The sequence below is a fragment of the Mesocricetus auratus genome, unplaced genomic scaffold (genome assembly GCF_017639785.1).
Source record: "Mesocricetus auratus isolate SY011 unplaced genomic scaffold, BCM_Maur_2.0 Super-Scaffold_100014, whole genome shotgun sequence".
Taxonomy (NCBI): Eukaryota; Metazoa; Chordata; class Mammalia; order Rodentia; family Cricetidae; genus Mesocricetus; species Mesocricetus auratus.
The window spans coordinates 63,720,931-63,746,933 of NW_024429197.1; the positions used below are offsets into that span (position 1 = coordinate 63,720,931).

Sequence of the window (26,003 nt, forward strand, 5' to 3'; positions counted from 1 at the left end):
CTGACAATTACCTTTCCCCTCTGGTAACATGCAGTATATTGTTGTACCATGAATGCTAGTCATAGGGGTGATGCTTCTAGTTAGGCTCCAGTTTGAGCCTATGCCTTTGAACAGATTTATAGTCACTGTCTTGTAATAACTGTTGTAGAAGTAATAATTATCAAGAAGTTGCTTTACTCAGAGAATATTAAAATGGGGTTGCTAATCTCTGTAGTAGACACGTTGTCTTTGTTTAATCATTTTGTGTGACTTTTTGTGATGTGTCTTAGGCATCTAGAATTTGGTCATTGACATTGTTTTCTGGTCTGGATGTCTAGTCTCGCATTTGTTGAGTGCTTGCTTGGGTTCTTGTTTGCTCTTACTCCGTATTGTCAGTTTGTGGTTCATAAATGGGTGCTTGCTGCTCATTCCATGGGCCGTTGTGTATTGGTGTGGGATGGGGTGTCAGAAGTGGTCTCAGTGTGGTTAGGGACTGGTACAAAATCTTAGCCCAGTATTAAATCTTCTGTAGGCTTAGAAGATTTCTCTAAATATCTTTAGAAGTTCGTGTGGGGCTTATCAGATTTTGTGGGTGATTCTGGAGGTCATGATCTGGCTCCATGAAATGCTGATGGAGGGCAGGTGGTGGATAGGGGAGCGTGCATTGGACTTTCTCATTCTTAGGTAATGAGAGACTTAAACCAGACTCCAAGATAGGGGAGCTCCTTTTCTCAGTATTTTCCCCCTGGTGTTTTTTTCCCCCTACCTTTGCCTTGGGCTGTCTGTACACTTCTGTAACCAGAATACTCAAATAAACATTGACAATCTAAATGACAACACAATAAGAAGTCATGGTAGTTGCTTAAAATTCAAAATTCAATATTCTAAAAATCTTGTAGATATTTTAATAAAAATGAAAATATAGATTTTGCTGACCATTTTCTTTTTTCTTTAAGGTGAAGATAGATTGAAGGAAGGTGGTATTGAATTGTGGCTGCTTAGTCATGGCAAGTAGAAAACCAAGCTCAAGAGGTGTCATCCAGCGTGGCCTTCATCCATACACTACTACATATAGCTATATGTGGCCTGCCTTCTGTGGGTGCCACCCCAGGCATAAAGTCCTAATGTCCAGAATCTCCTCTCTCTCTCTCTCTCTCTCTCTCTCTCTCTCTCTCTCTCTCTCTCTCTCTCTCTCCCTCTCTCTCTCTCTCTCTCTCTCTCTCTCTCTCCCTCTCTCTCTCTCTCTCTCTCTCTCTCTCTCTCTCTCTCTCTCTCTCTCTCTCTCTCTCTCTCTCTCTCTCTCTCTCTCTCTCTCTCTCTCTCTCTCTCTCTCTCTCTCTCTCCCTCTCTCTCTCTCTCTCTCTCTCTCTCTCTCTCTCTCTCTCTCTCTCTCTCTCTCTCTCTCTCTCTCTCTCTCTCTCTCTCTCTCTCTCTCTCTCTCTCTCTCTCTCTCTCTCTCTCTCTCTCTCTCTCTCTCTCTCTCTCTCTCTCTCTCTCTCTCTCTCTCTCTCTCTCTCTCTCTCTCTCTCTCTCCCTCTCCCTCTCTCCCTCTCTCTCTCTCTCTCTCCCTCTCTCTCTCTCTCTCTCTCTCTCTCTCTCTCTCTCTCTCTCTCTCTCTCTCTCTCTCTCTCTCTCTCTCTCTCTCTCTCTCTCTCTCTCTCTCCCTCTCTCTCTCTCTCTCTCTCTCTCTCTCTCTCTCTCTCTCTCCCTCCCTCTCCCTCTCTCTCTCTCTCCCTCTCTCTCCCTCCCTCTCCCCCTCTCCGTGTGTTGCCCACTTCAGGCAGGAGTTAATTGATATCACAGGATCATGATTGAATGCATTAGGTCCTAAGATTGGATTAGACCCAGATGAGGTTTGAAGTTAGGCTAACAGACAGAATATTTGATTGATTCTGAGTGAAAATTTGAGGGTTTTGTGCTAATGTGAAAGGACAGGGCATCCGTCACATCTCTCTGGCAGGGGCGCAGTGAGGTGACTTTAGGTTTAAGGTTGCCAACCTGTTACCCGGTTGGTATAGTGACTAAAATTCAATTTATTAAAAAAAAAAGAGAGAGAGAAACTGGTGTTTTTTTTTTTTTCCAGTTCCTGTAGTTAATGGAACCATGCCCTGAGAAGCTGGTGAACTTGCTTAGTTAAGCCTTAGACAGCATGCAGTGACGTACACTACTTTACTATTAGAGTCTTTAGGGAGAAGCAGAACCTGTGTGTGAGTAAACAGACTTGTCTATGTTTCCTGTTCTGGCTTAGTGTGAGGAGTCTGGCTGAGTTTAAAGAACTCACTTGTTTTGGAGGCAGGTTCAAACTGCTTGAGGCTGGAAGCCAGAAGGAGACTCTGGGAGGAGTGAAGGTCAACAGTGTGATTCTGTCTTATCTGGAGGTCAGTATTGTGTACTAAAGGCTTTGGCTGCTTGGTGGAGCCCCACCTTCCCACCACTGGTGCAGAATCTGGTTTCTCCAAAATCTCCTGATCATGTGGTGCAGAAATAATGTCTACTTGCTGTCACTGTGGCAAGATACTGAAGATGAGGGTAGCTAACATATTTTAAATTACATGATTTTATTGGAATACTGTTTTCTAAACTGACAAATTACTTTTCTTATTAAAGGTAGTTTTATAAAATGGTTCTACCCAAAATGCGTAGTTATGATTACTACTGTTACTATGATTAATAAATTTGCAGACATTAGCAGCTGACTGTACTCTGTAGATGAGACTGTTTTGGGCTAAGAGTGCACTCCCGTTGAAGTGTAATTGCAGAAGGGATGAGCACCCTTTTAGCTTTTTTGCTCTTTTGGTCTGAAAACCAGTTCTTGCGTGGGGACCTGTAGTCGCCACTGCAGTAGTCATTGTTTCCCTTCAATGTTCTTTTTTGATAAAGACTTTATTTTACCTTCTGGAGGACAAGACCGATTAAAGAAAGTGTCTTCACTTATTATGCTTATGTTTTATCATACTTAGATTCTTCAAAATCTATTGACTTTTTAGGTTCATTCTATTCTGCCATGGAATATAACTGAATATAAATCAAATCAATGAAAAAATAGGAGGCCCATCAAAGCATTGGTTGAGATATATTCAATTTTAATGACTGGATTTTATAGTCAAATTTAGTCAACAAGGTTTCTTCATCAGTATGCTTAGCTCCTTACTGTTTTTTGCTTCCAATTTGCTCTGGCTTTTAAAATTGATAATGCTTGGGAGACTTTACAGAAATAGATGCTATTTGAACTGGCTTACTGGGTTATTCTTCAAGGATGCAAATAGCTACCAAGCAAAGAAAAAAAGAAGGGTCCTGCTTTGATCCTGTTATTGTGAGTAAAAACTTTGACAATCTGTGTCCTCATTGGGCAGAATATCTAGATTGCTTGGTTACAGGTTATACAATATCACCTCCAAGCACATTTCTACTGCATAGAGATCTTTTCTTTATTAGGAATTTTGTTAATTGGGTACATTTATTAGGTAAAGGCTGCTTAGTACACATAAGACATATATATATAGTATATAATGGTCAAATCAGGCAGTTAACAATTCAGTCTCCTTAAATATTAGAATTGATCAACACTCAGGTGTGATAATTTTAACATATGCCTGCAGTGTGCTGATCAATTTCCATCTTCTTGTCATTACTTTGTGTCTGGAACCTTCCATACCAGTTTGTTCTGAGCTGTGACCGCCTCTTTTGTGATGGAACATTAAAAACTTCCACTTCTTCTGACATCCGCTTTTTGCATCTGTTTGAAAATATAAGGATCCAGATAAAGACTGTGCTTCCTCATACATTTCTTAATTACTAAAAATATTTCATTTATTACCGTTATTGTTATTGTCATTATTACTGTGTATGTGTGTAGGTCAGAGGACAGCTGTGGGGGTCACTTCTCTTCTCTGAGCCATCTTGCCATCACTATAGCCTCGTGTCCCTCCTTGACCTAATGAACATCCGAACACTTTAATTCCATTCAGTGGATGGAAAAGATCAAATCTTTATTGGCATTAGCACACATGATCTTTTAAAGCATTTTCTTATGCCTCTAGGAAAGTAACTCATTTACTTCTGTGACGGAAGTTACTTCTCTTTCTGGAGAACACATTTGTAGTTTTCACCTTATTCTTCGAATTTGTACAAGATCATCTGAAATCAGAAATGCATGAAACCGAGAGAGGCAGTCCCTTGATTTTGTGGAATAGTCACACTTCACAGAGAGTTTAAATGAACCTCTAAGACTTAGATGATACCGCTTCTTCAGATTGAAATCTCTGCTTTTCATGTCATTAATTATACCACCACAGCACACTGTTGTAGATAAATTTTAACTGAGCTTTTGTTTTAAAATACACATCCCCATGCCCCAGGAGTCTTCAGACATAGTGAAAACATGGAGAGGGTAGTTTCCATGTAGCACATATGTGCTTTCCCTTCTATGATCCTGCTGGGGGTGATATGTTCCATTCATCTGTCTGCTATTACCAGCTAAGTCTGTAGTTTCTCTAGGTGTCTTCAGTGACCCTTCTTGGAGCCAACATTACCTCTATGATTTAGCTAATTGTTCTATTCTCTTCTTGATTATGACAGTAAAGTTTAAGAGCGGTTAGTACTTTATCAATTTTTTTTTAGCAAAACAGAAGTTTGATGCTTTTTTTCCTTTATTAAGAGATTGTGCTTTTTAAAAATTTAATCCACATATTTTAACTACTTGATTTCTTTCTAATAGACAGTTTTATGATGTTTGCATAAAACACTTTATTTGTACTGTTTCAGTCCAGGCAAAAATGAAGTAAATAACTAAAAAGACATTTCTGCAACCCCCCCTTTTTTTCAGATCAAAATTTAGCTTTGTCAATGTATAGGGAAATTACTTTTTGCCCTTTTTAAATAAAAAAGCTTTTACTTTTTGAATTCATTTTACATTCCAGCCACAGTTCTCCCTCCCACTCCTCCTCACCCCCTCCCCAGTCTACCCTCAGTCCTCTCCTCGTGGGTAAGGGCTCCCATGAGAGTCATCATAGTCTGGCACAATAGGGTGAAGCGGATTCGGGTCCCTCTCCCATGCGTTCAGAGTGAGCATGGCATCCCACCATAGCGAGTGGACTCCAACAAGCTGGTTCATGTGCCAGGTTTGTGTCATGGTCCTACTGCAGGGACCCTCAGCTAGTTCAAGCTTCACAACTGTCTCTCACATATGGTGGACTTAGTTTAGTCCCTTGGAGTCTCCACAGTTGTAGGTCTAAAGTAAATGAGTTTCCACAAAAGTACGGAATGCTTCACGAACTTGCATGCCATCATTGCTCAGGGACCTTGCTAATCTCTCTCTCATTCCAGTTTTAGTATGTGTGCTGCTGGAGTGAGCACTAATTAGGGTTTTTATTGCTGTGATGAACTACCATCACCCAAAGCAAGTTAGGGAGGAAAGGGTTACCTGGGCTTACACTTCAGCTTTGCTCTTCATCACTGACCGAGGCCATGGAGGGTGCTGCCTACTGACTTCTCTCCCATGGCTTGCTCAGCCACATTGTCATAGAACCCAGGACCACCAGCCCAGGGATGGCACCACCCACTATGGGCTGGACCCTTCCCCATTGATCACTAAATGAGAAAATGCCTCACAGCTGGATCTCAAGGAGGCATTTCCTCAGCTGAGGCTCCTTCCTCTGATGACTCAAACTTTAGTCAAGTTAAAACACAAAACCAGCCAATACAGAGATTAAACCTTTTGTTTGTTTTGGTTGGTCTGTTAGTGAAAGAAGGGTGTACTGCAGAATATAAATGAACTATCATTTAATTAAAATGTAACTTGTAAATATAAACAGTCTGAGAGCTGACTGAATTGCTGGAGGCAGAGGACTAAATCCTCAGGTGTTCAGGGTCAGGACAGCCTCTTCTGTCCTCTGTGCTTGCTGCCTACAATGCCCCAGCTTTTCTGGACACCATTTGAGCACAGAAAGAGTTGTCTGTCTCCTTTTTTTGTCTGAATCTTAATTATTTCACTAACCAGAAGCAGGAAACGGAGTATTTACACTGTGAACTTCAGCAAAGGTTTGACCGTACAGCACACAGAAGTGTCAGTTCCCCTGTTAAAGTCACTGTCCTGTTGGGTAGTTGCGGGAGCTGAAGAAAGGGAGATTAGATGTTGGCTCCTCCACGTAAAACTGTGGTGGTGCAGGAGGCATTTATGTCTGGCTGAGCTCTATTACTCACGACGCAAACTCTTCATCCATGACGTCAGAAGACACCTTTGTCTCCTCTGAACCTGTAACACCTTACCTTCTGTTCTTTGTGTGTTACTGTTTCCACTGGCAAACTCCCAATACTAAATGTCACTGGTTGTGAATAGGAAGTCATTTACAAACTGAATTCTTCCTATGTGAGTGAATCTAGATGAATTTCTCATCTTTCAGTAACTTTGCATATTAAAATTTTGGGGAGAATGAGACCCACATAAGTACTTAGGTAATTAAAATATGTTGAAACACACCTGGAGTTTTAACTGCCAGAGATGAATCTGGGCAGGCGACCCTGGATAAGACCTTGGTTTAATACTTGGAAGTGATCTTACTTTGATCATTTAGCAACAAAACAGAACCAGGGTAGCGCAGCTTCCTAGAGTGGCCCATCTTGTTGCCCCAAGTAGTTAGCGCTCTCTAGGTTTATATTTATTTCATCTTAAACCAGAACTTCGTGAAGATTGGTATGCTGGCTGATTTTGTGTCAACTTGAAACAAGCTAGAGTCATCAGAGAGGAAGGAGTCTCTGTTGAGAAAATGTCTCCATGAGATTCAGCTGTAAGGCATTTTCTCAATTAGTGATCAATGCGGGAGGGCCCAGCCTTGGTGGGTGGTACCATCCCTGGGCTGGTGATTCTGGGTTCTATAAGAGGACAGGCTTAACACATCAGGGGAAGCAGCTCCCTTCCATGACCTCTGCTTTTGCTCCTGCCTCTGAGATCCTCCCCTCTGTGAGCTCCGGTCCTGACTTCCTTCAGTGATGAACAGCAATGTGGAAGTATAAACCAAATAAACCCTTTCCTTCTTGACTTGCCTTTTGGCCATGGTGTTTTGTCTCAGCAAGAGAAACCCTAAGACAGTGGGATAGTTAAAGACTATTCTGATCATGCCATCTCTCCCAATGATTCTTTCAGTGGCTTCTGGTATTCCTAGAACTATCTTCCATCCCTGTCTTTCGAGTGCATTCTGTCCCAGTGTTCTCTGGTTCCTGCTAACTTCTCCATTCCTTATTTGATATGGAAGGTGTGATATTTCTCCTACCCCCACACTCTCTCCCTGAAGCATGGTCCTCCTACTCTTACCTAGATGCATCAGGTATTTTTTTTTTCTTGATGTGATGTAAAGACCTAGTTCCTGCCTGGAAAACAACGTGCTGGAGCCAAACAGACTGAGGTGAAAACTTTTCTTTATTTTTGAGACTATATCATATGTAATCTAGTCTGGTTCCCAACTAAGTATATAGCCCAAGATGCTTTGCCTTTTCTGAAGATTGAACCCATGATTTTGTATACCTTAGACAATTCTCTGACATAAGTAAGCTACTTGAAGATCCAAGACCATTCTGATATAATAGTTGGTTGTGTAGTGGATACTTGTAGTGGATATATTTTTAATAGTTAAATAAAGTGTATATCTTAATATAAATTACCTCTAGAACTTTGTGTGAGGCATGACCAAAAAAGAACCCAAGGGAATTCATGTCAATATAATTTGTTCTACTTCAGACATTTACAGAAAGTGAAGGACCTGTTAAGACTTCTGCAACTGAACGTTTCACTGTTGTGCAGTTAGCTGGTAAATAAGGACTCTAGGGAACGGTTTCTCTGACAGATTCCCATCACATAATATATTTTTAGATTTGGCACCTTGTTAGTCTAAATGATTGCAGTGAAGACATGAGTGGTCATGTTGTACATTGAAATTGCTTGTGACAATCTCATAGAAGAAACTTTTTTGTTGATTTATTATTGTCTAATAATATGGCTCATTCTTGCAAATATTATTTGTTCTGAGCTCTAATGGGAGGACTGATGACAGGTAGGAGTATCATAAATCATCATATAAAGTGACTTACTACCATGGGTTTATTAATAATACTTAAACATTTTTTAAGCATCATGATTAGCTTCTGAATAGATTCAGCAATTTATTTAGAAGAACAAGTCCCATGAAATTTAAAACAGGGACTCTTTTTTTGTCTATGTCTAATTAAGCAGCTTAGTTAATTTATAACTCATATAATTTAGTGTTTCAAAGTTCTGTCTATTAATTTTGAATTCCATTTCTTCTAGCAAAGTTCAGGCATTTAGCAGAGTTGAGAAGTGGTAGGATGTTAGTGGTTAATTATAAGGTCTCTAGCACAAAACAGAATTTCAGTTCTGACATTGAATCTTTGTGTTCTTGGGTCCTATGAGATGTCCAGCCATTTGCAGTATCAAGCACTGCAGTTAGTTAAAAGAACAGAACATTCTCATAATTGTAGATTTTAAAAACCTGACACCAGGGAAGCAGTAGGGTTAGTTTGTTCTGGGCTTGTAGCTGCTGTCTTCACATGCTCCTCTTTGTATATGTCTGTGTCTATAAAATCACTAGTAAGATTGGGTTAGAACTCACCATGATGATATCAACTTAATTACTTCTTTAAAGACTCTTAAGTATAGTTAGCTAGAGTCTGAGTTCCTGATGGTAGGGTTTCAATACGTGAACTTGGGGCATTGGGACCATGATTTACCTCATAACACATCCTTAGTTATGCTTGATTTGTAAAATGCGTTAATAGAAACACTTTCTGTTGTTGTTGTGAACATTACAATAGCCGGTTTGCTCAAGAGGTGAGGTGGTAAATTGGGGTCTGGCGAGTAGGCATGAAGAGAAGCACCACCCTCTGCACTACAGCTGCAGCTTCTCTTGATTGATGGGTTGCATCCTTTGACATCATTCCTCAGACACCATGCAGTTTGGCTTCCCTTCTGGCGCCAGTGGAGAGCCAGGCTTTCTGCTATTATCACAATATGTGGCCGTGGGGGACAGTAGCAGAGTACATTGTTTTTTCAAAGCAAAGAGCACTTATTCTAATTTTTCCTGCTTGCCTTCCTACCTTGCTACATTCCTGCCTGGTGTAGATAATGGTGGCTTTGTAGAAAGAAAGCTGAGATGAATTACCCCATAGTTAAGCTTTGTTAGAAGAATTATAGCATCACAGCCTGTAGCGGTAAGGACAAGCATTCAGGTGCAGATAAGGGCTTCATTATGAGAAACAGTTGTCAAGGATAGTGTTGATGGGGTCCTGAAGGGACAGAGCCTTCATTTCTCCTCAGGTCTGAAGGACCAGGAAAAATACAGCACAATGGGATCTTGCAAGCGAAGGTAGACCTTCAGTTTTGAAGAAAAAAAACGTGATTTCTTTCTCTCACATGATTTCAAGGACAGGTGGATAAGTTCCATGCCATGTAACTCAGCCTAGATTTAAAAGTCATAAGACCCTGATAAAGCAAAGCAATAATTCAAGCTTGTCTTGGGTCTAGGAGCAGATGGTCTGTCTGCAGCTGCCAGAGGGGGAGAGTGAACTCTGTGAGAACTGTAAGGTCACTGAACACCTTCTTCTCAGCTCTTTCTAGGGAGAGAGTCTGTAACCTGACCCAGGCTTCCTCCCCTGCCCCCCATCAACCTTTAGTCCTTGTCCTTCTTTTGTTTCTTTTTTAACTAAAATAATAATAATAATAATAATAATGATGATGATGATGATGATGATGATGATAATTTATAATTTAGCTAGAATGGCCTTGATTGAAATCATGGTTCTCCTGCATTAACTTCCAATGTTCTTCTTCTGACCTCTGTGAGCATCAGGCATGCAAGGGATACACAGACATACATAGAACAAATCTCTCACTCATATATATATTATATATATATAATAAATACAACTAAACCAAACATAAGTACATCCATTCTTCTAAGTTCAAAGATTAACACACATCTTGCTAGGGATTGGAAAAACACAGAATATAATTAGTTTGCTATTCCCCGAAGTTCTTTACTATTTCAGTTTTTAGCAAGTAAAACGAATACTCCTTCACTCTAAGTTCATGTCCTTGAACTTGCACTGGCTTTCCCGGTTGCCATCTCCTCCTGACAGGAGAACACATAGGCTCTCTCTACCTTCTTTTTATCTTTATTACAGACCAATCTAGGGATTTTTAAAATCCTTCTTGTTTCTTATTTAGTTATTTTTCTCATCCCTATACATTTTCTGGTTTACTTTTAAACTGACATCATTTAATTTTAATATTTTTGGCAGAAAAGAACAAGTTAGTACCCTGTACCAGAACATCAATCTTGTGGAACCAAGACTAATCCAGCCATATGAACATGTGATAAGAAACTTTCTCCGAGAGATCAAACTCCAGAGCACAGAAATGGAAAACTTGGCCATTGCAGTGAAGAGGTATCATTCTGCTTCCTTTCTGAGAACATGTAGGGTTCTTCTACTTGTTTTGTGACCAGGGGGTGAAAAGGGACTGAATAGCACAGCCATGTTATGATAAAAGTAGACTTCTTGAACTTTTGGAATACAGAACATTCTAGAATATTTCACACAGGATAAGTTGTGTCAGGTCGCAATTGCAGGGTCAAACAGCAATCTGTTGGTTGGCCACCCTATGTTGTCACATCCTCCAATCTGACAATTCCATCCTGAAAAATTCAGAATGTTTCTTCTCCCCACCCACTTGAAAAAAAAAAACAGGAAAATTCTAGAGAGGTAGGTAGACTCTGAAGCCAAGCCAGGTAAAATCTCAGAGGAATGGAGATGCACCCTTTGAGGCCATGAGTTCCAGTACATGACGCTTGGGTAGAGTAGAAGATGTTTTCTAACAGATATTTTGTCTCTGGAACTTTAGGAGACTGATTAGAAACAGTTGCTGAAATAGATCTTTCTGGCTTTAACTTTAACATATACAATTGTGAAGTTTATATAATAGAATTTAAAAATTATATCTAACTGTCTATTGCCATAAAGCTCTTTTCTTTATTTTGGTTTGTCACTCAGTTGTGTTGTGGCAACAAGATGTTCCCATTTGCTGACAGTTTCCCAGAAATTTGCTGTCTTTAGCTATTGTTTGCCTCAGGCTAATAGGTAATATATTTCAGTTGTTTAATGCCGTTTTACATCCAAATAGTCATGTTAGAAGGATTGGGAAATACCCTGTAGGGTAGTATCCTCACCTATATAATGGAAAGCCTGAAGCTGATGAGCTTTGAGTTTCTCCTCACATTTTTCAGTCCAAGTATACAGTGTTTTTTTTGTTTGTTAGTTTGTTTGCTTGTTTTTTTTTTAATTTCAGAGCCCAGGACAAGGCAGCCATTCAGCTTAGTGAGTTGGAAGAGGAAATGGATCAGAGGATTCATGCAGTGGAAAACGAGACGCGAAAAGATGTGAGTTTGTGGATTGGCCTTTCATTTGTTCCGCAGATCGTCAGGGAGCTCATTTTACTGTGGCACTCTGAGCACTTCTCTTGGTACCAATCAAAGCTTGGGGATATTAGACTTCACTACATAGTACCTTCTAGATTTTGAACAGAGAAAGGATTTTTATAACTAGGGGTGTTTTGTGTTCATGACTTGAAGAGAAACAGGCTGTAATCAAGTAAATTGAGTTTGTATGTCTCCAGTACTGGTAAGTGTAGCATAAGCCTCATGTGAGTGGGATAGGGGTCAGTTTGCATGGGAGAGCAGAGGTCTCTTTGAAAGGCATGACAGGGAGTGGAGGACTAGAGTCACTTTTGGTGAAAGATGGCTGAACATCTACCTCCATGTTGATCTCATTACCCAACTTTAAATCTTCATTGCAGTTAATTTAAAATCCCGTCTCCTAACTGTGGTTTTTATGATGGAATCTTATTTTCCTAAGTACTCTAAGTGGAAAGTTCATGCTCTCTAGTGATTTCCTCAAGGAAAGTTTGTTTTTCAGTATGAGATGTATTTGGCCAGTTGATGTTTATGTGAAAGCAGACAATATGCACTTTTTTGAGTAGGTAACATTAGGGTGTAAAAATTGGATTTTGGTGTTGATGGACAATAAAAGTGCAGACCCCAGTGCTGGCATTGAAGAGACCTAAGTTTATGTCCTGACTTGTCCCTCACCAAGGCTAGGGGGTACTAGAGAAGTAATCTCTCTTGTGAGTCTGTGCCCTGTCACCTACCAGCGTCAAGTAGTATTAATAATGGTAATGTATGTAAGGTTCTGAGAGGTGTTGCCTATGATAGGCACTACCATGGCTGTTACTCTCTTTTTCTCTGCTTTCTTTGTTTCCTTCCAGATGGTTTATCTTATTGTCTTTACCACACACATTGATCCCTTTGGGTATCTTTTTTGTCATATCTCTTTAATAATATTTTTATTAATTCTTTGAGAATTTCTTTTTTTATAAAAATTTACTTTACATAACAATCCCAGTTCCCTCTCCCTCCCATCCTCTCATGGCTCCCACCAACCTCCCCCTCCATCCCATCTCCCATCCACTCCACAGGGTGGGTGAGACCTTCCATGAGGGATCATCAAAGTCTGTCAAGTCATTTGGGACAGGACCTAGGCCCTCCCCATGTATCTAGGCTGAGACAGTATCTCTCATGGGGAATGTGCTCCTGAAGTCTGTTCGTGCACTATGGATAAATACTAGTTCCATTGCCAGAGGCCCTATAGATGACTCGGGCCTCCCAACTAACACCCACATTCAGGGGTCCTGGTTTGGTCCTATGTAGGTTCCCCAGCTGTCATAGTGGGGTCCGTGAGCTCCCACTTGTTCAGGTCAGCTGTTTCTGTGGGATTCCCCAGCATGGTCTTGACCCCTTTGTTCATCACTTCTCCGTGTGCACAACTGGATTCTAGGAGTTCAGCTCAGTGCTTAGCTGTGGATCTCTACTGGATGAAGGCTCTAGGATGGCATTTAAGGTTGTCATCGATCTCATTATTGGGGAAAGGCATTCAAGATAGCCTCTCCACTATTGCATAGATTCTTAATTGGGGTCATCCTTGTGGATCTTCGGGCATTTCCCTAGTGTCACATTTCTCTTTAAACCTATACCTCTATTAAGGTATCTCTTATCTTGCTCTCCTCTCTTCTTCCCCCAATTCAGTCTTCCTGATCCCTTATGTTCTCCCCTTCTCTTCTCCTACCCCCCTCCCAATTTGTTCATGAGCTCTTGTCCCTTTTCCCTTCTCCAGGGGACCATGTATGTCTCTCTCCGTGTCCTCCTTGTTTCCTAGCTTCTCTGGAGGTGTACATTCATACAATGTTTTTTGTTTATATTCACCACTCCTTAGCTCTTCCCAGATCTACTGATTTTTCTCTATCTACCCAACTGCCTGTTCTTTTTGTTTTCTTTTAATCCTGTCTTTGTCCAGTTTATGCTACCCTATCTCTTGCTAGGCCAGTTGTTATATTGTTATTGTAGCTCACCGGGTTCACACATGGGTGAAATTGATGAATACTTTTCAAGTCTGACAGAGTTCATAGCACCTTCCACACCATGAAAGCTCGCTGATAAAACTGAAGCTTCCATGTCAGTTCTTGTCTGATTTCTCCGTGTTTTGTAGCTCAAATATGCAGTGTCTTTAGCAGCAGATTCTTACCATCATGCTCTGGAGAGTAGCCAAGAGCGTGTAATAGCATGCAATGTGTGTGGGTTCTCTAGCAACTGCAAACCCCTGGTAATAGCATGTGATATGTGTGGGCCCTAGAGGAGTCTACTGGTCAGCAACTGAAAAGAGATAATCCATTCTCGGTATGGGGGTTCTTATTTACTAGTATTGTTGGCTTATTGGGGTATTGTCCCTTTGTTATAGGGTAACTCCATTTAAAATTTTAGAAGATGAAATAATAGGGATGGAAACTTCTACAGTAGCAGCTTTGTCCTATCTCCTAAAAAAAAGTGTAAAAATCTCTATGGATGTTTTATTTAACTTGTAGCTGGTTCTGGGTACATGGCCCAGCATTGGTGCAAATGGTTTTTTCTTTTACCCTTTTTACAGCACAATCCTCTTGTGCATAGAAACAGTAAATTCATTTTTAGCTCTCTTTAAAACTTTATAGCACTGTTTAATCTGTTCTTCCATTCATTGATCAAATAGTTCTCATATACAAATGCTGAACTGTGACCAACTCTCATTGCTTTCAGTGCTGCCCAGATCAGTTGTGGGTACCTCTTATAATTTCATGCTTTGCTAATGATAATCTTCTCTTATTTTCCTGGCTTTAGTCTAGAAGTAAAAAAGTAACCTACAGCTTATTTTCTGTAGTCTACTTGTGGCCAGTTGGCTTCTGTGCCTATGTACCCTGAGACCTCAGCATGCCTGTCAAGACTTTACTGACAGCTGAGCATTTGGGCACTGGGAGGAACCCTGTCTGCCAACCCTTCCCAATGCCAGCTCATACCTTTAATCATGCTTTCTCTGGAATCACACATGATGGATGGTTAATTAGGGACATTCTCTAGCTTCCTTCAGTCACCATCAGCTTCCTGGGCTCTTCATCCCGTATACTATTTCTCCAGGGGCACCACCTCATGGCTTTTGAGTCTGATTTAAAGTCCAAATGTTTTCTTTGCCATGGTGATTTTTTTTTTACCAGATCTCTTTCTTACTTTCCTCAGTTTTGCAAAGTTGAGTCTCCAATTTACATTAATATTCTCACCTAGTTCTCTAACCCGAGGAGTTCCGCCCATGACGCTTATATGGTAAGTGTATGTGTATATATATACACATACATACATGCTATCATTACAACTCTTTACAACTGTGACACTGGACTCTTCTTTCATGCCCATTTGCTATCTTTGTCTGGTAGACGACCACTTTTCCATGTTTTTGTCACTATTTTTTTGTCACAGATTTATTTCATGTTTTAAAAACTGTATATAAATGGAATACTGCAGTGTGCCCTTTTTATTCCCTGGCTGCTTTTGCTCAGCATACTTACTGTTAGATTTAGCCATGTGTCAGTACTCACTTACCTTATAGTAATGCAGACTTCCATTGTGTAATATGAAGCATGGTGTGTGCTCATGCATCTGTTGACACTTGAGTTCCATCAGTTTTCAACCATGCAAGATGGTATGAGTATTCGTGTATGAAAATTTATGTATTCTTATGGATTCTAGCCAGTTTTCTGGGTTGATAATAACAAAATGTATAAAGATAATTTTACTTCTCTTCCTGATGATGTTTTCTTGTCTTACTGGCTATGATATATTATATTCCATCTGTAATGATGAATTCAGTTTGCTAAATTTTTATTCTATCTATGTCTGTGGATGCATAATTACAGCTCATTGGAGAGATAATTATTTAGGTTTTATGGTGCTTGGAATGACCTACCAAGAAACAGTTGTAAACATATCTATTAGAGCAGCACTGACCATTTTTATGGGGTCATATTTGGGTATACAGGAGATAAGCAGCTCACTGGCCACTTAGGCAGTATTTTACAACACAATTTGTCTTTGCTGGGACTGATAGTTTATTGTGAGGCCCAGGGATCAGTCACAGTTAGGGATTATTTTTTTATAAAAGTCATTACAAGTTGTTGGGTCAGATGCCTATCAGTTAGGGCCTGGGAGTGGGAGATTCTGCTGCCTATATTTTTGCTTTTTTCAGTGACATTATTATTGTTATTATGATAATATGAAAAGATAGTAAAGAAGCAATTATTTTCTATCATTGAATAATGGATTGATTGTTTCTTCAGTGTACTTCAGTATTTTCTGAGATTCTCTTCATTAAACATCAATAATTTTATCACTTTAAAAAGTCTGGAATATAATTATATCATATACCCCTTTCTTTTTTTTCCCTGTCAAACTCCTACCATATTCCAACCCCCTCATTTCCTCTCAAATTCATGGACCCGCTTTCTTTGTTACTGTTACATGTATGTGCATTAATATATAAATCCAGCATGCTGAGTCTGCTTCATGTTGTTTGTATGTACACAAACTTGTATGTATGTATACAGGTTTCTGGGCTGACTACTTGGTATTAGATAAACAGTTTAAGGTCTCATCCCTGAGGAAGACTAATGTCTCCATTATTGTTTAGTAGTTTTTTTTTTTGTCTTGAGGTGGGGTCCCATGAAGTTTCCCCCTTTCATCTTAGCATGCTTTTTGGTGCTGTCCTTGTTCCAGTATTCTGCAGGTCATGATGGTGTTGAGATACCATAGGTGTAGCTTCCCTGTGTTTCCAGGAGATACACTCTCTCAGAAGATTTACTAGTCTTCTGTCTTTTACAATATTTCTTCTCTCTATTTCATGATGATCCCTGAGATGTACATTCACAAGTTGTCTTTTATCCATCGTGACTGGGCACCCCATAATCAATTGTTCTCTGTATTTTGACCAGTTGTGGTTTTCCATACTGCTCTTCAGCTGCAAAGAGATGATGCTCCTTTGAGGCAGGGTTGTGGGCTTGGGGTGTAGGGGAGGCAGTAGCTACATAGATTTTTGGTTATTAGAGAATTTAGAATGCAATTAGGAATTATGCTGGTTTAGTAACGTGTTAGTAGTAGGTTCTCCTCTAAGGTCCGTGACCTCACTAGCCCTGGGTAATTGAATCAGTCTCCAATACAAAACCTGATTTTCCTATTGATGAGTGGTCCTTAAGTACAATTTAATGTGCCATAATTGTACCCTTAGGTATATCATGCACTGCTGCTGGTCACTGTGGATTATAAGCACACACTTGAGTAGGACTTTGGTTGCTTCTATTCCTTGGCAGCTTACATAGCACTATCTGGTACTATAAAAGCTATTCCCCAGGGAAGAAATATTTGGAGTATAGTCCTGTCCAAAGTGTATGGTATCTTCAGCAATAGGGACTTACATAAAATTGGGCAACCAAGGGCAACACAAAAACCTATATTCTTTTTGGAATCATCTTGGACTCCCTTGACATAAAAAAAGAATTTTCATTCCTGGTATTGGGGATTTTTTTAATCTATGGCTCTTGTGGAGAACATTGTCAGCCCAAGTGACATATTGAAGATTTAAGTTTTATATGTATATGTGTTACATATATGTGTATATATATATATATATATATATATATATATATATATATACTTTTTGATAAATAATGAGTATTTATTCCTTATGTTTTTTCCCAAAAAGTCATAGTGTTATTTTGTCCCCCATCCTCCCTACTGTATTGATTTCCTTTCTCTTTTCTATTTAAAACCTCCACCATTTCCCCCATTTTCCCCTTTGTGTCACATGTAGACTGCTTTTCTCTCTCTAGCACCAACTTCTTTCCTCTTGTTATATTTTTATATTCCTAGTTTCTGTGATTATGCCCGGCTTAATACTCACATCTGAAGATTTGGATCTCAGAATCTCAGATGAGAGAGAACATGCACATTTCTCTTTCTGTGTCTGGGTTACCTCACTCAATATAATCTTTTTTGCTTTCATATGCTTACCTGCAGATTTCATGATTTCAGTTTTTATTACACTTGAATAGTATTCCATCATGTATATGAACCACATTTTCATTATCCATTTATCAACTGAAGGGCATTTATGTTGCTTCCTTTTCCTACTTATTGTGAGTAGAGCATCAACACACGTGTCTGAACAAGTATTTGTGGGGTCAAGTCTTTTAGGCACATGACCAGGGATGGTATGGGTTATGTGGTAGAATTATTTTGTCTTTTGGTTAATTTTCCATACTGATTTCCACAGAGGCTACACCAGTTTGCAATCCCAACAGCAATGAATGAAGGCTCCCTTTTCTTTAACCCTCTCTAGATTTGTCGTTAGTTGTTTGTTGTGTTTATCTTAGCTATTGTGACTGGGGTCTAATGAAATCTCAAAGTTGTTCTCAATTGCTCTTTCCTAATTTCTAAAGATGCTGAACATTTTTGAATACTTTTATTAGTTATTGTTATTATATGTATTTTTCAGGTTTTGAATGTCTTCTTTTGATTCTTTGTTTTTTGAGCCTGTACCAATCTCTTGATGTTTGAAGCAACAAAGGGGTCCTTATTGTCTCCTGAGCTGACTTTTTGTGGTATTGTAGATAGGTGAACCTTTACTCACGCACCATCTGACTGCTTTGGGACCTGCATGTTGATCTAGTAGTCCTTTACCCTTAACTTTGGTATTTAATTCATCTTTCTTTAGTGAAGCTAATTGCAGTGCAAAGAGGTTTTAAAAAAGATTTACTTTTTATTTTGTGTGTATAAATGACTTGCTTGCATGCATTTCTGTGCACTGTGTGCTTGCCTATGGAGGACAGAAGAGAGCATCAGATTTTCTGGAAGTGGAGGTACATATGGTTGTGAGCTACCATGTGGATGTTGGGAACCAAACTCAGGTCCTCTGCAAAAGCAGTCAGTGTCCTTAACTGCTGAGCCATCTCTCTAGCCCCAAGTACCTAGATTATTGATTTCTCATCATCTGGGGACTTACAAAAACAAAAGCAAAGAAACCCTTACTATATTGAGCCAAATCAGCACCTCAGCTGTTTTTGCCCTTTTTCTATGTTAGTGTCTCTTTCTGCAGAATTGCGTATTATTAAAAACTGCCTTGTTGTCCCTAGAGTCTTGAATCTGTATTGTATTCCCAACAAGTTATGATCCAGTCTGACCTGGCCTTTACCTGCTGGCCACAGACCATAAATTTATCTTGTAGTTTCAGGGGGGAGGGGCTGCAAGGTCACAGGACAGCTAATCAGCCTGTCTTGCAAGGACACTGCGGGGGGGGGTGAGGGGGACTGGCTTGTTTTTCTTCTGTGGCTGCAGGTGTTTGCCTGTCAGTTCTTTGTCATAAGGGACAGACTGCAAGGGGACTGCTTTTTGGGACAGAGAAAGACAGCTGATGGATCTGTAATATAAAAGTCCTGTTCCAAAAGAGAGAGAGAGAGCATCCCTATTGCCTTTTATAGATCCCATATATATTGCTCAGTTTTTTTTTTTTTCACAGATTCTGTTTACTAGCATGTAGCCAACAGCTTGGAAAGTTTCCAGTCTTCTACCATCACCTTCTTATAAATTAATCCAGGACTTTCTTCCCTAAACCCATTCCTCCTTCTGCCTCACTAGAGATTTCTGCGTAGCAGTCCGTGCGCCCTCTGGTGTGCCTTTTTGTCACTGTCTTCTACAGGAAACTTAATCGAACACATCATAGTGTGAAACATATAGCCACAAGCTGTGTAATGAACAGTGTCTCCACTTCATGTATTTCAGTGGTTCCATCATTAATGCCTGGGGATGTTGTAGCCACCTTACTTGGTATAAATGCATTTCATTATGTTGACTCAAGGAGAAAAATCACTATTCTAATAACATTTCTAAGACTGTACACCTATTAGCAACTCTCCGGGCCTATCACAGTTGCTGTACACTCTGCATAGACATTTGTAAGGTAATGTAAGGTAAAATGAAAACGATAGGACAACAGGTCACTGGCTGTGCCTTCCTGTATGTGTTCACCGGGTCCCCTAGGTTTGCCATATCTTTTGACATCAATGGTTAACTGATTCACTGGTGTGCTGTGGTATTATCACAGGGTTACAGTGTGAATCGTGACATTTGCAGTTTTTCCATTTTCTAAAACGTCCTGGTGTTCTTCTGTCATCTAGTCTCACCCTTCCTGTTTAGGAACATTTTTGTCACCTTAGCGTGACATTAAATGCTTCATGTCTGTGAAAATTTGAAGGCTGTTTAAGAGGAAGAAATTACCTAAATGGTGTCTTTTATTTTGCCTGTAGGAAAAACGCAAAGCGGAAGAAGCCCTCAGTGACCTCCGACGTCAGTATGAAACAGAAGTAGGAGACCTACAGGTGACCATTAAAAAGTTAAAAAGGGTATGTATATGGCACATATATGTATATATATGTATAGTCTAGAAATAGCTTTAGTGTCTCACTGTGTTTAAGACATTGAAAATGAAAAACATTTAGAATTATTTTGAAGAGGAGAGAGAACGACTTTGCTAAGTCAGTTCAACTCCTTGAGAGACTCTTGTTTTTAAAGGCCCCTAGTTCTTCTAGTTCCTGGTCCATCTAACTTATAACATTAGAATAATAAAATCTTATGCTTGAACAGTTCATCAAACCTATTTCGTTAGTTTTCATTCACCAAGTGCTTTGAGTGGATCCCCTGTATCCAGAAGAAAGTGTGTTCCTTATCAAAGCTTATCTGACTAGATCAGGTGTCCCTGTATTCCTGTTATTTGATTAATTCAAATATTAAGTGAAATAAAAATTGTTTTTAAGTAGAAAGTTCCAGGTCTAGCAATAACCTGATCCATGAGAAGTAAAAAGAAATTGTGGAAACATGAGCAAAAGTGTGTTTGAGTACCGGTATTCTCTTTCTTGGTTCCAATGAACAGGAGTATTGTACTCTGAGATTTGCATGCACTTGTTAATAAGTGACTCTGGAGGGCAGCAGTGAGGCAGGGGAGTTTTGTAGCCCTTGCCAGCTTCAATGATGCAGATACTTGTAGTGTTACGTAGTGATATCATGCTATCAAATTGACATCTCCATATGAAGAAATAAACTCTCACCTGTCACTGTAAGATGATTCTATCCCCGAATTAAGCTCACATCTTACATGGTTGTTTCTATAAGTGGTGGAATAGCTCAAGTAAACAAAACTGAAAATTAAATATTTCAGTAGTATTGGAGGGCCATTAAGGGAAAGCCATTTCCTTCTGGTCAAGAGCATATAATCTATTTAACCTGTGTAGAAGCCTACCATTCCAGGCTACCCAAAACATAAGAGTTAATCCAACTAGGCCAGACAATGTTGTGGTTTAAGGAGTTACCCTTCAGGAAGATAAATTCACCTAAAGCTATCCTAAAGATATGGGAGGAATAATAATTAACTCTTTAATAAGATAATGCAGTTATCATTCCCAGAAATTCTTTCTTCTGTGCAGTTGCTTACTGAGTATAATTTAGGGAGCTTCCTTTACCCTACCCGCTTTTTAATTACTCAGAGAAGCATAGCTTTTCATTTTTTTTCTATTTCTGTTCAAGGCATGCTTTCCCCAATGGAGATTAAGTGCTTCTGGCTCTTTCTCTCAACTCCTCCCCACCACTGTTTTGGCCACGTGACTCTTGCCTACATTTTGGCTGAATCTGTCAGTCTTAACTCAAAGGGCATGCCTTTCTTTTCAACATCTTCCTCTCCTGGGCACCTGCCAAGATTAAAACTTACCTGTCTAAGATTTTTTTCCTTTAAATTACAGCAGAGTTGTCCTTTTGTTTTCTTTTGAGTGTTTTATTTAAATTCAATTGCTTTTTTGAGACTAAGACCCTCTTGAGAGGAGCCCAGTTTCCCCAGTAACATATGGAACCCACCTGAGGCTGCCCATAACATAGGCATCACTAGCAGCTCAGGAAAGTTAAGCTACAGTTAAGCTGTCGTTGTCACCCATGATCATCTCAATCTCTGGCAATGGCTGAGAATCATCTAGAAGCCCTCTATAAAATGTTTCTCTAAGATGATTTATGTGTAGTTTACCATCATATTGTGAATAGATTCCAGAATGATGTATCAGCTTATCCATCGAGTCTTCTAGTAATTGACTTCATTCATTTCTGTGAGTTTCCTTCTTACATTGCAAGGATGCTGACAGTGTGACCTGATGTAACATATGATGAGGTCCTAACAGTGAGAGGTCATAAGTGAGGATGATGAGGCCTGAATCTTCATTGAAATTATACCAACTTTTCCTTATAACACATAGAGGTGTTTTCTTAATATTTCTAATCTTTAGCTTGTCATTTAAAACATAGTTTTAATAATGAAGTATCCTGCCTAACCACATACTAAATATGAACTCATTTTTGAAGACTAAGTTCCAGGGAGGGCAAATGATTTGCTCAAAATTATAGAGCTGGTAAGCAATAGAGTCTGCGTTTCTTGCCTGTTCTAGACTTCTTGCCCACCTTCTATATTTGCTATATAAAACAGTAAAAATATTTATAGGAGAGGATGTAAAGGGCTCTTAAAAATGATAAAAATACTTTTAAGATCATTGTGACTGCCATTATTTTTAACAACTGATTGTATTAGGTTTTTTTCCTTCATAATTTCCTTCTGTGAAGTCATAATGCATTTCCCTTTTTACAAGAAGATGATAACTAATTTTAAGTTCAAGTTATACTACACAAGCTTAGTACCAAAAACAGAACAGAAGTGGAATATTGAAGGGCTCACATATCAATGGACTAAAGTACCTGGAAATAGATCCACAAAGCTATAGCCATCTGATTCTCATAAAGGCGCTAATCTGGAGAATCAACAGCCTTTCTTAGAAAGTGGTGCTAAGTAAATGAGCCCCAAGATCTGTCTCTTGTCCTATAGGAAAGGCAACTCAAATGGTATATGTAAAGAAGCAACCTAGCAGAAGCAAAGCCTGGAAAATGGGACAGTCTTCACCAGACAACAAACATAGTTAATATACATCTATCCATCACAATGAGTCATGTGCAAGTCATGTCACGTGATAGCTTCTGGCAAAATAGAGAATGCTCATAGTTAATGAACATGAGCACGATGAAACCTGGTAAAGATTGGCTAGTGCAGACGCCCTCTGTTTGAGGACATCTGCAAGGAACCTTTCATGGATCTGGGATGTTAACTTCTTTGTAGTCAGGTCTTTTTGTTTTGTTTGTGCTGCTAGAGTTTGAATGTAAGGTCTTACACATGCTAAGAAAATGTTATAATTTGGGTCGTTTTTTTTGACATTTCTTTTTGAGAAATCATCTTGATCTATTTCTCGTGATTTTGCATACCACCACATCTGACTCGTGGGAAAGTTATTTTTGTTTTAGACATTCTGAACTCTGGTATGAATGTATCAGTCAGCAAGGAGACCTCATGTATGCACACTTATAGTTTATTCTCTCTGTGCATATCTAGCTTTACATCATAATTATGTGCTTAGATATTAGTAATTTCAGTTATTATTATAAACAGTTTTAAATGCACTATGAAGAAAACAGGAGACTCTGACATTAACAATCCTCTTAATTGTTTTTTTTTTTAATTTCTAGCTGACTGTGGTAACGAACATCTTTCTTTCTAGCACCCATCTATATTACTGTCCTTGATAGATAGGATGGCCAGGTGTTGAAAGCCAGCCTCAGCAACTAAGAAAAATTGAGACCAGCCTATATGGTATTAGACTATCTCAAACAACAACAACAATAATAAAAACATTTACTCTAACAGAAGGCAAGACTATTACAAAGTAAAACAGAAAGTGTTAAGCATATAAGATGAAAAAGAATGCCCACAGTCTTTTAGCAAATAAAGAAAACAAGGATTAGGTTGTTTTATTATTGAGGGATTTCCAAAGGACTTTTGCAGTGTTTAGAAGCAAATACATTTAATAATAAAAGTCCTTCTGCAGTTTTTTGCATTATTTAAAAACAAATGTTTAAATATATATTTTATGTCATTTAGTTATTCAGAAAGTCATGAGATATTAAAAATTGAACACTGCTAGAATTCTCACATTCATATTCAAGAATATTTCTAATCATCACCAAAATGCTTCCGAATGAGTTTCAAATACCTAACTTTTGTTTGTTCTTTCAGCTCGAAGAACAGTCAAGACACATAACTCAAAAACAAGATGTGACAGCATTAAAGAAACAAATTTATGATTTAACAATGGTAAGAGTCATCCTTCACTGGAAGAAATGTATTTCCTGTTAGATAGTGTCTTCGTTACTTTCTATAAGTATGATAAAACACCATAACCAAAAGCAACTTGGGGAGGATAGTGTATTCCATCTTATAGTTCTAAAGAGACAGTCCATCGCCAGGGGAAGCCAGGGATGGAAGAGAAGCAAAAGCCAAGGGGGAACACTCCTTGTTGGTTTGTATCCATGGCTTTCTTTCTTACATAACCTAGGACCATGTGCCCAGGGATGTCACCAAGCACAGTGGGCCCATCCACATCAATCATTAATCAAGAAAATGCCCAAAGACTTGCCTACACCCAGTCTTATGGAGATGTTTTCTCAAATAAGATTTCCTCTTACCAAATGACTCTTTAACTTGTATCAAGATGATAAAAAACCAACCAACACATACAACACATGCACGTTTGTGGTATTTATTGTTTCTGTGATTCTGGGATAAAAGCTTAAAGACAAAACTGATATTAAAATTACAGAAAATATCTGAAATATATTGGAGTAGCTGTATTAAAAGAGGGGTTTTCTTTCAATTAAATACCACTTATTAATAGTTCTATTTTTAAAAGTTTATTTATTGAAAGTAATGCACACATGGTGTTGAGTGCTGTCTTACCGTGGTTAATGCCAAGCTTTTAGAAACATCTCTGCTTTTTTATTTTCTGGTCTTTTCTATGTGTTCCTGTTTTGTCTTGTTTTCTCTGTTACAAAGATCAATAACGCTTACCTCTGATAAGTAATCTTATTTAGTTTTATTTTAGATGACTCTCAAATATTAAATGTATTTTCCTTACTCTGGCTGTTGTGTAGCTTCCTATCTAGCCAGTTATCTTTTTCCCACTTAAGAGAGAATTTTCCTAGTCTCGCAGCCTCAGCCATTCCTAATATTGCTGTATCGTAGTTGCCCTTATATTTGGATCTTGACTTTCAGGAAGAATTGCTTGCTCTCTTGGATTTTCTGATTCTGTTCTTGGTTTCCTGTTTTAAAAGATTTCTTAGTTAGAGTTATTATTGCTGTGAGGAAATATCATGACCAAAAGTGACTTGGGAAGGTTTATTTCACACACTGTCCCATATAACATTTCATCAAGAACAGTGAGAGAAGGCACTCAAGCAGGGTGGGAACCTGGAAGCAGGATCTGATGCCGAGGTCATAGGGGAGTGCTGATTACTGGTTTGCTTCCTCTGTGGCCCTCAGCTTGCTTTACAAAATAGGGCTGGGCACTACAGCCCATGGGTAAGCCCACCCATAATGGTCTCTGCCCTCCCATATCAATCTCCAATTAAGAAAATGTCTGGATAGGCTTGCCTACAGCCAGATGCAGTTACTGTAGTTTCTGTAAAGTTGTTATAAACCTAGGCAGCACAAAGATATCCAACCATCTTTGTCTTGCCACCACTACTGTAAAATTCTTTATTTCCCTTGAAAATATTAATTTTGAAGGTCATGAAATGACACTTTTTATTGGATTGTTTTGATCTTGCTATACATACATACATATATATATATGAATACTTTTTTACTTCATTATAACTAATATTCCCTTGAATAAATGAACCTTGAGCGTCATTAGACTCAGTGTTTCTTGATTCTGGGAAAAATGAAACAGCACATAATATAGGTCTGACACGCTTATCTTTTCCTGTTCTTCAAATCTTCTTGTTCAAGGAACCAATTATTGATTCAACTATTGTACATTATTAAATTTAAAAAATTAAATTCTTAACATCATTCTTTATTTTTGTGTGTAGCATTTGTTACCAAACTATGATAGACAGGAGCTGGTCACTGTGCCTTTAATACGTTATTAGAGACAGACAGACAGACAGACAGACAGACAGACAGACACACACACACACACACACACACACACACACTTCCTTGCAAGTTTGTCTCATTGTCTAGGTGAGTATAGAAATTGTTTCTACATAAATTAGGCTAGTCTCACCAGATTCACCTGTCTCTGCTTCCTCTGTGTTGGGGTTAAAGACAAGTGCTATCATACCCAGCTCATTTTAATTTATTTTCCCTGACTCCTCCTTTAAAAATATTTATTTTTACTTTATGTATATGGGTGTTTTGCCTGGATATATGTCTCTTCACTGTATATGTGCCTGTTGTCTATAAAGGGATAAAGAGGCGATTGGATCTCCTGGAAGTTACTGATGGTTGTAAGTCACCATGTAGGTTCTGAGACTAGAACCCAGGTTCTCTGGAAGAACAAGTAACCTTTACTCTTGAACTACCTCTCTAGGCTCCTAGCTCCACTTCTCATTCTGTCTTCTGTTGTTTGACTGGGCTAC

At 39.0% G+C, this 26,003-nt stretch overlaps 1 protein-coding gene, 1 long non-coding RNA gene and 1 other non-coding gene across 4 annotated transcripts in view; 1 reads left to right on the forward strand and 2 right to left on the reverse strand.

The window, feature by feature from the left end:
* Positions 1 to 26,003, forward strand: part of Rasef (RAS and EF-hand domain containing) — a 55,480-nt gene that overhangs the window by 5,489 nt on the left and 23,988 nt on the right. The window contains exons 1-5 of one of the 2 annotated variants that reach the window (XM_040757311.1): positions 6,875 to 6,984; positions 10,288 to 10,434; positions 11,333 to 11,423; positions 19,751 to 19,846; positions 23,596 to 23,673. In XM_040757311.1, the coding sequence (XP_040613245.1) occupies positions 6,977 to 6,984; positions 10,288 to 10,434; positions 11,333 to 11,423; positions 19,751 to 19,846; positions 23,596 to 23,673 (420 nt within the window). In that variant the 5' untranslated portion in view covers positions 6,875 to 6,976. Of the gene's footprint in view, positions 1 to 6,874; positions 6,985 to 10,287; positions 10,435 to 11,332; positions 11,424 to 19,750; positions 19,847 to 23,595; positions 23,674 to 26,003 lie in introns of those variants that run through there. The other variant, XM_040757310.1, reaches the window with a different exon arrangement.
* Positions 3,387 to 5,513, reverse strand: LOC110341834. Its single transcript, XR_002383839.1, has 2 exons — positions 5,402 to 5,513; positions 3,387 to 3,715 (listed from the first exon to the last, which is right to left on the reverse strand). It is a non-coding gene; the product is annotated as an uncharacterized LOC110341834 (long non-coding RNA).
* LOC121144231 lies at positions 5,231 to 5,334 on the reverse strand. The gene has a single exon (XR_005881549.1). It is a non-coding gene; the product is annotated as a U6 spliceosomal RNA (small nuclear RNA).